The 12,856-nt window shown below is 44.2% G+C and overlaps 1 protein-coding gene across 2 annotated transcripts in view; it reads right to left on the minus strand.

The window, feature by feature from the left end:
- Positions 1 to 2,740: 2,740 nt before the first annotated feature.
- Positions 2,741 to 12,856, minus strand: part of LOC150092037 (uncharacterized) — a 321,608-nt gene continuing 311,492 nt past the window's right edge. For both annotated transcript variants that reach the window (XM_090377855.1, XM_090377845.1), the window contains one exon: positions 2,741 to 5,913. In XM_090377855.1, the coding sequence (XP_090233981.1) occupies positions 4,335 to 5,873 (1,539 nt within the window). In that variant the 5' untranslated portion in view covers positions 5,874 to 5,913 and the 3' untranslated portion in view covers positions 2,741 to 4,334. The remainder of the gene's footprint in view (positions 5,914 to 12,856) is intronic.

Raw genomic sequence — 12,856 nt, forward strand, 5'->3', positions numbered from 1 at the left:
ATTGCTCGCTTGCTCACGTGTCTTCAGAAAGAAAAAAATGCAGGACTGCTCTGCTCAATTAATCGTCGTGTGTCAGCGATCCTCTGCCCTGTTTATTTCCCGATTCGTGAATTGTGGATTCATCACCTTTGACAACCAAAAAAAAAAAAAAAAAAAAAAAATTAATTAAAACAAAAGGTTTAGTGACAAAATCTGTTAAACAAAAGGTTTCTAACCAATGGAAATGTCCATTATCACCAATTCCAAAAAGGGCAGAGTGCAGCCATCAGCGGGGAAAGTGTTGCTATTAGTTTTCTGGGTTCAGATGAGGACTGTTCCAACAGATTACCTGGAAAAGGTACCACCATCGATGCACTTTACTGTGGCAACTTATTGAAAGCGGTTACAATTAAGGAAAAGCGAGCCGGAATCCTCAGCAAATGCGTGCTCGAGCTTCACGACAACGCAGCAAACCACGCTGCTGTCGCAACTGACCTTGCCGGAAGTTAAGACCTTCTAGCTTGCCACGCCAGCCTTATTTTTTGCGCCTTCTGACTTCTTCCTCTTTCCGCATCATTTTCGTGAGGAAAGCATGGACAAAGTGAACCTTCTACAGAAATGACATCACGAGGTGCGCAAAAGGTGAGTGCTCACTACATAGAGAAAGACGAAGAGTAATAGTTTTTTTTTTTTGTGTTTATTGTATTATATGATTTCTTTTATGTAAACCCCTGGCTTGTAGCCGTGAAGGGAGTTGTATACAGCAATGTGCTTTCTGTATATGATAAAGAATTCTTCTTCTTCTTCTAATAGTATGTTCCAAATCTACTTCCTGGGTTCTTTTACTTTTATTTATTTTACTTTTATATTGCTTTGTTTCTGCTCGAAATTGTGTTTTTATGTTCTTCGTAAAATCGATCAAATTATTGTCGCTATTTTCTTGCCGGGCATATGTGGCAAGTCGCTACAGCGCCACCTGTTGGCATCTGCAATGTATACCGGAGGACACTCTATTGAAGGAAAGTACAAGGTTTGATCATAAAGTACGGTGAATGTTGCAAAAATTAATCTTATTCGATGATAAATGGATGCATTTTTAACGTTCTCCAAAGTGAGTTCTGCAACCACTCACCACCTGCCACGTGCCTGTCACCGATCAAATCATTTTTGAAGTCTTTTTGTGAATGTGTTGAAGCGGTCCACCGAGTTTCCATTTCTGGAATCGACTCAAATCGCGTTCCTTTCACGTCTTTTGTTCGTTTCGGAAGCGGCGAAAAGTCGAATGGTGCCAAATCCAATTCATAAGGAGGACGCGGCATAAGGGCAATGGCTTTGTCAGTCACGCTGTTGAAATTTCTGAACATGCAACAAATGAGAGGAAAAAAAAGCGTTCGCTCGAAACTGACACGCAACGAATTAAAACTGGTGTGCGCATGGGCAGAAGATGCCGCTGTAAAAGCTCCGCTGACATTCTTTTTAGCTATTTAATGTTCTTAAAAATTAAAAGGTTATTATTTATTTTTTGAATTGTTTTTTTTACAATGAGCCCGTTTACAGCATGACAGCTAGAGAGGTGCAAAAAGGACAGGTTATTTGCATATTTGCAATAATGCGCAAATTACAGTATCCATTCTTAAGCAAATTTTTGATCAAACCCTGTATGGAAGGGAGGCAACTGCTGAGCTCGTGCAGCTGTTGTTCACGATGGTGGCTACTTTTGGAGAAGGGTTGCATGTCTGGTACGTGTTGCAATCGTGTGTTTATCTGTACGTGTCCTAACGTTGTCCTGCGTCTACTACTAATCCTTGCCATCGTCTCCTAGCTGTAGGAGGAGGTAGGACTCGAGTGATAACCCTACTTGATTCAGAAGACTGTCCAGCCCATCCAGTAGGGAGGATTAAGGCTTAAGTTCTAATCGTACAGGATGCGTTGGATAACGTGCTTACAACTCCCGAAGTTCAAGTTTGTTGGTCTTGTTCAGGAATTGCAGGATTTTCTGCAGGGGCGACAGTTCCTTCTTGCAATTGGAACCTGTAATCAGCCAATCAATCACCAGGTACGAGTTTTGGCTGCAAGCGGTGGAAGTGCGCTCTTTCTGAGGTTCCACTGGTGCACAGTGGGAAGACCCCAACATGATCGAGCACAAGAGGGTACAATAAAACGAAAAGAAGGCAGAAATGTTGTCTCTTACCAATGTACACCTATATTTCAATTTTGGTAGGACAAATAAAATACGTTCACGGGCTCATTTTCATGTTTCGAGAGGGTGGGAAAACGTGGAAATATCTCGAGCAGATATTTTTATTGCTTAAAAATATTCCCACACCCGCTGCGTTATGATTAAATTAAAATAATTCATTCGTATAATCGTACTTGCTGGGAGAGGGGAACTTCTTCCCCCCCCCCCCAATTGTCGCGCGTTCTGTTGTTTGGTGAATCGCACGAGTGATTAAGGAACTGGATCTCGAACTCTTTCGTTCGATGTCCATTTCGAAGAAGCAAGTCAGAGGGCCTTTTCCGACCTCACGTTGAATGCGTTTTGTTTTAGGGTGGTTTTCGTGATCTCGATAAATTATAAAAATCTTTCCGCTTTTAAGGCGTCAACTTCAAAGAATAATTTCGTGTCTGCGTTAGCGTTGGGCTCGATTTACTGCTTAAATAAGCGGAGATTCGCACGCTCTTTGGGTTGTTGTTGGTGTTGTTGCAGTGGGTTCCGTGGATACAGTGGCGAGACAGAACAGAAGAGACAGAGGCACACGAGTAAATTTGATTTTTTTATTGTTCCAGTTTTCTGTACAAGTGGACGTCAAATATATCCAACTCTTCAAACAATCACGAAACTGATGGTGGCAGCAAACTGAAGATGGTTCCTCTCTGGAAGCGAATCCGACTTCTGGATTATTGGGTCCAATGGAAAAATAACGAAAGACAATTTCTATTCCTTCTTTCCTTCTTCCATCCGACTGCGTGCGAGTGCGGAAACATCTCGGGGCCGAATGCAGAAATTCGACACCAGACGGCACTATTGTCCCTCGACTCGCTGCTACGGAAAGTTGAACCGAAAGGGGAATCGAAGAAAAGGAAACGCGGGTCAGAAGACGACACCACGAATAAAAACGGATGCGAGAGGCGAGGGGGCTCGAAAAAGGCCTCCCCATCCCCTAGAAAGCGATTTCTTTTTGTTTGTTCTGTTTCCCCGCGGCTAGAGACGAGCCCTTCACCGAGAGAGAGAGAGAGAGAGAGAGAGAGAGAGAGATTAAGGCTGGCTCCGAGAACAAGAAGATTGCATGGGAACACGTCCTAGAAAAAGAGACGAATCAAAGTGAGAAAATGCACAACCGGAAGTTGTTGTACATCGGATGCAATGAAAGCCCAGTGTGAAAGACAATGTCCTACCACGAAACCAAAGCGTGTCACGTACACACACACGTGTGCGTACATGTACATAAACCGCATATACATATCTAAAGTTACTTTATATAAAATATATCACTTAACGTCAGCTACGTTCTCCAAACAAGATTATATTTGCTACGGTATCGTATAAACCTCCACTCGCCAACCTCGCTCGACAACGACTCAACTCGATCGATGGCCGGCCACGTGGCTGCTCCCCACGCAACTGAAACGAGGGTGCGGGCCCTCGACCGAGGGATCCCCGCACAACAACTCAAATCAAACGCTTTTGATTGTTCCCTTGATTCGAAGTGATTATGTTGTGTTCCCGCCCCCCCCAAATCCCAAGCTCGCTGCGGAATAAACGTAAAATAAAACCGCCTTCGTCACGTGACTCGAGTACACCTTTCTTCGCGATCGAAGCAGCAGCCCGCGTCGCGCTTAAACCCCGTTCAAAACTTCGTCGGGTGTCACTCGCGACCACGTGATATTTCGATCCCAATAAACAACGGAACTGCATCCCCAGTCCCAGAAGTGCGTAAAAAGCCATCCGTTTGAATAACGCTGTCCCCCCCTCCCCCGAGAAATGCGCTTTTTTCCCCTTTTACATTTTTTCTTATTTATTTTATCATTATTATTTTTTTTTATTGGAGGAGAATCCCGGAGTAACAAAAGAGCAATTCTTTGGCTTGAAAGAAAGTGAGAGATAAGAAAGTTTTCTTTTACTTCCTCCGAATATCACGGCCTTCGACACCAACTCGTGATCGGATCTCGGTGACCTCCGCTATGCCGATTGGGCCACTGTAAAAACTGCGGGCGCCGTCGGACGCCCGCAAGGAAACACTTGGGACCCCGACCCGGGTATTCTTTAAAAGGTCCTAAAGAGCTATTAAAAGATCACGTCCGTGTGTTCGTATGAAATACGGAGAAGAGGGAAGTTCGGGGGAAACGCACGTCTATCACAGTTCCGTCACGGGGGTCATCTTGAGGGACTGCTGGGCCGCCGCTTGTAGGATTGTGCTCTCCTCCTCGCCGCTCGTCTTCTGATATTGGGGTTCCTTGCGGCTTCCGTTCCACTTGTTCTTCAGCACGCCCGCCACCTTGTCCCGGTAGCGGAACCCGAGCATGACCATCGCCGCAGCGGCCACGGCAGCGGCGACCACGACCCCGATGATGATCTGCCGCCTGGCGTCTACGTTGTAGCAGTTGAGGTCGTCGGGCGTCAGGGTCACGAATATCCGGCCCTCGAGGCCAGGGGGGTTGAAGCACACCACCTGCGTGATGTCGGCGGGAGCGGAGGAGAAGTTCTTGTTCTGCAGCAGGCGCAGTAGCCACAGGATCGTGCAGTTGCACACCAGGGGATTGTCCCGCACGTCCAGATACTGCAGCTCGTCCCACGGCAGCAGACTGTACGGAAAGGTCTCGAAGTCGTTGCCGCGCAGACTCACCTGCTCGATGTTGGGGAGGCTCTCGAAGGCCCCCTGCTGAATGTGCTTGAGGTTCTTGTTGTGATTCATCACGACGCTCTTCAGGTTGGTGTTGTCGGCGAAGGCCCCCCTCTCGACTCGCTCGAGAAGCGGAGCCCCGTTGATTTCGATCGTGCTCAGGTACTTGAGTCTCTGGAAGGCCAACGGTTTCAGCTCGCGGAACTTGTTCTGCCCGATGTGCAGTTCCTCCAGTCGGATCACCTCGAAGAGCGCCTTGGTGGGCACCTCGCGTAGCTCGTTATCATGGATACGAAGAACGAGCAAGGAATTCAACCACTTGAAGGCTCCGTACTGGATTGTCCTCATGCCGCAGCCGTCCACCGACAGCTCCTCGAGCTCGTTCAGAGCGGAAAAGGCATTTTCAGGAATGTCAAGGAAAGAGTTCAGACCCAGGTCGAGCCTCAGCAGCTTCGCCACGTTGCGGAAAGCCTCGCTCGGGATGGTGGTCAGTTTGTTGTCGCGCAGGAACAGCGTCTTCAGGTTCGTCAGACCCGCAAGCGCATCGTCCTCGATGACGGCGATCCTGTTCTGCGAGAGGTCGAGTTTCTCCAGGCTGGTCAGGTGGCCGAACACGCCAGCCGTCACCTCCTCGAGAAAGTTCTCGTTCAGGTGCAGGGTCTGCAAGGTGCGCAGGCCCCGGAAGGTGTCGTTCTGTAGAGACGAGATCATGTTGCGGTTGAGCAGCAGGATCTTCAGGTTTCGCAAGACCTCGAAGTTGCCCTTACCGAGCGTGACCAGTTGGTTGTGCGACACGTCCAGGTACTTCAGGTTGCGGTACACGCTGAACGAGGCCATGATGCCCTTGATGTGGTTGTTGCTCAGGTGCAGTTCCAACAGCTCCGGGTTCAGGGTGATTGGCACGACGTCCAAGTTGGCGGTGCCGCACAGTACCGTCAAGCTCTCGTCGTCGCATTTGCAACGCACGGGACACAAACCGGCCGACACCGTCCACAGACACGTGAAGTAAAACAGCAGCACGATGATACACGGGGACCCCCTTAGACGATGCATAGTTGGCGTTTTCTTTGGCGACAGGAACTTGGGAGAACACCTGCAACGAAAAGAAAACAAGTTAAATTAAGATGGCCTCAGAAATTAACTGCAATTCACTTTTCGCAATGGAAACGCGTCGTGTTTTATCTCAACAGAAGCGTATTTTGCATTTACGGGTCAGAGGTTACAATGCGGACGAAAGCCAACGACAAAAGTGCTCAGCCTCTCCTCCAAGAATGATAACAATACGGTTCGAAGGTGCCCAGTAGAATCATTTATGGCTGCTGTCTCGGATGGATCCCTTTCTCTCATGTGTATTATTATTATTATTATTATTATCACTTTATTTCGACATCAGTGGGCACCCCTGGAACAGACTGGTTCGGCAAGAAGGGTGTACATTTTATGCAAATTCCAGCAGATTACATTCATTGGAATTGCAAGAGATCAAAACAGAATGAAAATGCACAACAAATTAAAAATCAATAACTCAAATGAATAACAAACAATGGAAAACAGAATGGTGAATCCAGGAAAGCCTTTTCCGGGAGTTCCTTTCACACAATGCTTATTGTTCGTGTTTATAGACTTCTTTCAGGGTGTCCTGTCTATGGCGCTTCGAGCTGCACAAAGATGAGGCATCGATTCCGAGGGAGTTATACATTCCGAACGTATTCGCCGGAAACGCTGACCTAAGGTATTGCACGTTTTGCAAAGAAGATTGTAGACAAGGTTGAACTGCACTGGGTTCGTTCTGAGGTCCGAGGTTTGCAGAAACATCCCAATGGTCAGGCGAATCCATTTGGCTGCATAGAAGTTATCTAAGGTGTGATTCCTCTCTTTGACAATGGTTTCCCAGGGTTTCATGCCAAGGTTTGCATAGCGCATGCTCCTAGAGATGGTGAAAGGGTAGCCCATCTCCCTGTTTCGCCATTTCACATTCAACACCTAGAAATCTCTTTAGTTGATGAGAGGAGGCTCCTGGCCAAAATACTGAAGTGCAGAGCGGTACGGGCGTTAAATTTCTTCAGACGTATTCCAAAAGGAACTTTCGAGGCCTAAGACCGACCAATTCCTGCAGGATTGCCCAGTACGCCGCAAGTATTTTTAGCCTGGCCATCTTGAGGTGGTCTTTGAAAATAAGCCCATCATCCCACTTCAACCCCAAATCCGTGTTGGAGTGACCTTTTCAATGGCGGTTCCATTTATTGTGAGCATAATTTCATTAATAGTCCTCCTTTTCGTGAAAGTCGTCTGAGCTGCTTTTTGAGGATTCAGTTTAAGTCCCAGACGTCCTAGATAATCCTGGAGTTCAAGCAGTACTATCTGATTTTGACAGGCAACTGCCTCAGCGTTTGCTGGATCATCGGATGTGACCAGCATTTTAAGATCATCAGCGTATGAAATGGTGTCGTTCATAAGAAATTGGATGCTTCGCAAAGAAGGCTGTAGTGCTGCGGCAAAACACCATGACGAAAGAACTCCCCCTTGCTGGATGCCGACAGAGGTCGTGGTGGTCCTCTCCAATCTAAGATCATATTTAATAAAGATTTGCCTGTTGATGAGGAGTTGATGGAGGATAGCGATCGTGCCCGAATGGTTGTGGTTGTGCTGTGTTCCTGCAAAAGTGCGTTAAAGTAATGGTTTCTGATGAATCTGCTCCAACATTTTTATACTTTCTGAATCAGCGAGTTTTGTTCGTAACGTCCATCACGAAAGAAAAGGTTTATGAAAGAAACTTTTTATGCGATGACGAATGAAATTTATGCTTCCTTCCTACAAGACATCTAATGTAGTTTCTGTAGGCGGCCCAGAAGCTGGGCAGTATCAACGAAAGGATTACTCTAGAGGTTCCCAAACTTTCTAAACGGAATTCTTGGTATTGTAAAATTAGGTGCCTTGGCTTCGAAATGGTCTTGATGATCTGTAATAGTTTGCCCTCAATGCGCAAATAAACTTTCAATATATTTTTATATTTGCATCTCGAAAGAAATTCTGTGTACTTATTGTTAATTACGATGGCTCCGCAAGTGCAAATTATTTGCCAATTGTGCAAATAACATTCCACATCGGTAATTCTAGATTAGAGATATTCAGGAATTCCTTCTTCAAAAGAAAAATGACACTCATGAACAAGTTTGACTTGGATATGGCTGTGAACAAGAAACAGTTTCACAGAACTATTTAGAGTTGGTTGACTGGTTGACAGATGAGTTCAAGGTTAAAGATATCCTCATAAATTCGTGTGTGTGTGTGTGTGTGTGTGGGGGGGGGGGGTGTGTGTGATGTCTGCGATTCTCTTCATATCAGTGGACATGATGATGTCATGAATACCTTTTTTATTTTTTTGAATTGGACTTTTTCCCTGTGAATGGACTTTTATTGTACAAAGTGCATTATTCTACTATTTATTCTTGGTACGCTTTGTACAATCTTTGTTCTTTTATCTTTTTTTCTGCTCTGTTATACACTTTAACTGGGCGCATGCCTGTTATGTATATTATATGTTAAAATAAATAAATAAAAAGAAATGCGAAGACTTCCTTCGATGCAATGAGGAATGCGGTCTTGTGTACTGCATCAAATGCATAGATATGTCAACAGTGAACTGGAAAAAGATGTCGCTGGCAGTGATCGACTCGTGGAATGGCCCTTGTTCTATAAATCACAGACAATCAAAGAAAAAGCAGACGAAACATGAAAATAACTTGAGATTCAGTCCAGCTGATCCCCCAAGCCCTCCCGACGGTGAACTTCAGTGTTTCACTTGTCCCCTTATCTTCAATGAATACTCGGCAGCATCACTGCCTTGAATGCATCATCTCAACGATGCATTCATTGAGATGATCTTTCAGGAGTCATAATGCTGTTTTTTTTTTTTTTTTGTGTTTATTATGTTGTGTGATTTCTTTTATGTAAACCCTTGGCTTGTAACCGTGAAGGGAGTTGTATACAGAAATGTGCCTTCTCTATATAATAAAGAGTTCTTCTTGTTCTTCTTCTTCTAATACTAAGATCACAACGGAATCTATCTGCCTCTAATCATACAGGCAGACGTCGACATCCTCCTTCAGTTGTGGGAACAGCCACCAACTCTACAAATAGAGCAATCCCCAGAACCAAAAGTTCGACCAAGGGTATTTTTGTCTGGAGACTCGAACCCCAACTCTCCGATACAGAGGTAGCGCAGCATATCAGAACTCAACTGCAGAGAGAAGTAAAGATAATAAAAATGATTTCTAAACACGAGTCGTGCAGCTCTTTCTACATTCACTGTCAGCAAACAGACTTTGAGCAATTACTGAAGGACCACTGTTGGCCTGTGGGAGCCATCATTCGCTAAACGATCAAAAGCCTTTGAGATGTCAAGAGCAACTGTTTGTGTTTCGCAAAACCTTTTCAATGTATTTGTCTGTAGATGGGTAAGATAAACCAGAATATCACCAACGGATCGACACTACTGGAATCCATACTGGCTATCGTTGATCGGGTGGAAGGATTGCAGATAGTTTAAGAGTTGTCGGTTAATTAATTTTTACCATTATTTTAGAAAGAGCAGAAGTAATTGAAATGGGATGATAATTGGATGGGACGGATTTGTCGCCATTTTTAGGAACTAGTTGGATATGAGCTGTTGTTGTTATTGGGGTTTAAAGTGCAATGGCTACTTAGGCCATATTGCACTTATGGAAGTGGTGTATACTGTCTGCGTTTGTTGATTTAGATGCAGTTAAAATCCGTTATACAATCGGTTATACAATCCGTTTTAGGAAGGAGAAGAATTCTGCGAAATTTGATTTTCGCCTATGATATGGCTAAGTGACAAAGGTTCCTTTAAATTTGACAGAGAACTGAAAGATTTTTAGTCGAGCATTATTATATAGAGTTTCACTCCGTGGCTGAGTTAGTCGGTCTCAGGCGTAATAGCAAGGTTTTTTCCCTCAGAAACTGGGTTTTTTTTCGTCCAGCAAAACAGGCAAATCGACAAGAGAACACACGCAATTTAGAGACACGAATACGGGTTAATGTAATCATTTACGGCTAACCCTAATATAGTAATTTTTTAATTTAATTATTATATAGAGTGCAGTCCAGAAGTATGTGTTTGACTGTGAGAGGCGTATGACAATGACTACACTGAGGAGGATCATTTCCTGACAAAAGAAACAGGTGGGTTAAAGGAGTATGGCCGATTCTGGCTCTGGCTAGAATTACTTCTTCTTGTCTGTTTGCTATGGAGCTAGAAGCCCATAATTTTGGTAAAAGTTTTATTTGGAGTAGTTTATTATGAAATTGCGTTTGCCACTGAAGAGTCCATTGATCTTTACATATTCTTTGTATATTCATTTTATAATCTGTGACGGATACTAGCGAATTCGTTGGGGCTGAGTTGGGTGGATTTTTGGCAGCATCATCTGCAATTTCATTTCCTGGTATTCCGGTATGGCCTGGGATCCAGCAGAAGATAACCTTTTGCTGATGCTCTCTAAGACGTATAACTATGTTTTGATGAGCTTTAATAACGGGTGAGTAGGCGGGGAAGTGTTTTGCAATGCTAATACGGAACCTTGCGACTCAGTGTATATTATGCTTTTTGAATTGACATACGGAAGACATTTTCTAATGCAAGCTTTATGGCATATGCGCCTGCGTGGCGCATGCGTGGATAGTGTGAGACTGTGTGCGATCGGGCTCCGATTAAAGTTAATGGTTAGTGCAGTTTTACCGATTCGATTTTCGTGAATGATATACTAAATAATTCATCTTGTGACGAGCTGTCCGCTCATGGTGTCAACTCATCTGCATCTTCCTCTGATCCAAATGAATTTGAAAGTGGTTAATTCTACCTGCAGCTTCCCTCGTCCTATACTGAAGAATACCCGTCAACACCCAGTCACTATTCCTTGCCAGCACCAAGGTCGTCCTTCCCTCCCCCAGGCCTTCCGCTACTTCATCTAGAACAGATCTCCTTAGGAACGTCACCCCACCAACTTCACCCTCCCCAAGGTCACCTTTTCATTACTGTAAGTAACTCTTTCTTTGTTGCAACGGCGCTCTTTAATTGTTAGGGGACAATCCCAAAGGTCACGGCAAATATTGTTTAAGACTTTTTCACGTGATTTTGTTTTCACATACAGTATTTTCATACTATGGAGAAACTCAAGATTTGCTCAATATGCAACGATCAAGTTGAATACTTCCTGATTTGTAGTTCTTGCAGTGGAGCAGTAGGGCCTTGTTGTAATAAGATTAAATATCACAAAAAAATGTCTTCACAGGCTAAGGCACGCTTTAGATGTATTATTTGTAAGCTCGCGCAAGATAATACAAGTAGTAAAGAATATCAAGAAATGTCTATTAACGAGACTCAACTTGATACCTACCCAGCCTTCTCAAATGGCATGCACAGCTCCTTCTCCTTGCCATACTCGATGCTGAATAATGCACCAACCCCAGGGTTCGACTTAAATTTTAATATCGAACAGGAGTTTCTCGCTTTCGTCACTGACTTTAAAGAGCTCAAGAGAGATCTACAGTCACAGGGACAATATCTTGCAAACCAGATTAGTGGATTATACGACAAATGGTCCGAGATATTTATTTATCAAAAATCTATGGCAAATGGGTTTGACACGCTATACGAAAAGTTGCAAGGTGTGCTACAAGAACTTTCCGATTGTAAAAAGCGCAATCTTGAATTAAAGAATTTGCTAACTAACACTACAAGACAACACACGAAACTACCAACAAACTACAACTCGGGAGAGACCCCGAAAGCTGCATCGAGTGATCACGCTGATATCGATGATACAATTCGTTGCTCGCCTGAGTCGAATTGTTTCAAAAACACAAATCCTATCGAACCACACAAGATGCCGTTAACTAGCAGAGAATCTGGCCTAAAAGATCAAGAAATTTCGCTCGCAGGCGACGGCCAAATTTCTAATGATGATAACGATCCACCGCTTATCGGCTCCTATCAAATACCTTTGGAATTACTAAGAGAAAACAACAAATCCGCCTTAAATACCGTAAAAAAAAATGCAAGCACTCAAATCCCTGAATCAGGGGTGAAACTCTACGAGCATAAGTGTAACCAAACAGAGGATGAACTAACGTTAGGTGCAAAACGGAAGAAGAGAAACGATAAAGGACCAACTCAATTAAGAGTAACACAAGCTGAACACCCAACCATAGAAACATGCAAAACCAGCAAAAACAAAGGACGTCGGTTGGAAAGTGTAACTCACCGAAACAAGACTCAAATCTCAGAGAATGTTAATGAATATGAAAAAAAGATTGATGCACACACCGACACGAAAGAAACGTATACAGCCAAGGCACAGACAAAGCATACTTATGCCCAAATATTAAAAAGGGATATGGAAAATGGCGGCGACAAGGAGGAAGCGGATAACATAGACAAAATTGAAAGAATTTACTCTAGCAGAAAAAAAAACCGGAATCCGAATCCTCAGTTAAACTAATAATTAAGAATCCAAACAAACCACCAGAACAGCCATCTTCCTACAGACCGATCACACTACTCACAGTACTAAGTAAACTTTTTGAAAAGCTACTGTTATCCAGAATAAATCACCACTACCAACAGGCAAACCTATCCTCACCAAACCAGTACGGATTCAAACCAGGTCGATCTACAGTAGATGCACTCCAAAGCCTAATTGCCCAAGCACAAGAATCTGAGAAAAAATACGTGCTAGCTATCTCAATTGATTTTGCGGGGGCGTTCGACACCCTATGGTGGCCGAGCGTCCTGGGTCGGCTCCGGGAGGCAGGGGTTCCTGGCAACCTCTTCAATGTGCTTAAAAGCTATCTCACCGACAGAGCAATCAAGATAAAAGCTCCCTACAAAGAAATAGAAAGAAAAATATATAGAGGGTGCCCACAGGGGTCAGTACTTGGACCAACAATGTGGAACCTCCTGATGGACCAGTTTCTAAACAAGGATCTGGAAGGGGTCCGCTCACAAGCCTTCG

The sequence above is a fragment of the Mastigoproctus giganteus genome, chromosome 1 (assembly GCF_048544385.1).
Source record: "Mastigoproctus giganteus isolate SK-2022 chromosome 1, ASM4854438v1, whole genome shotgun sequence".
Classification (NCBI taxonomy): Eukaryota; Metazoa; Arthropoda; class Arachnida; order Uropygi; family Thelyphonidae; genus Mastigoproctus; species Mastigoproctus giganteus.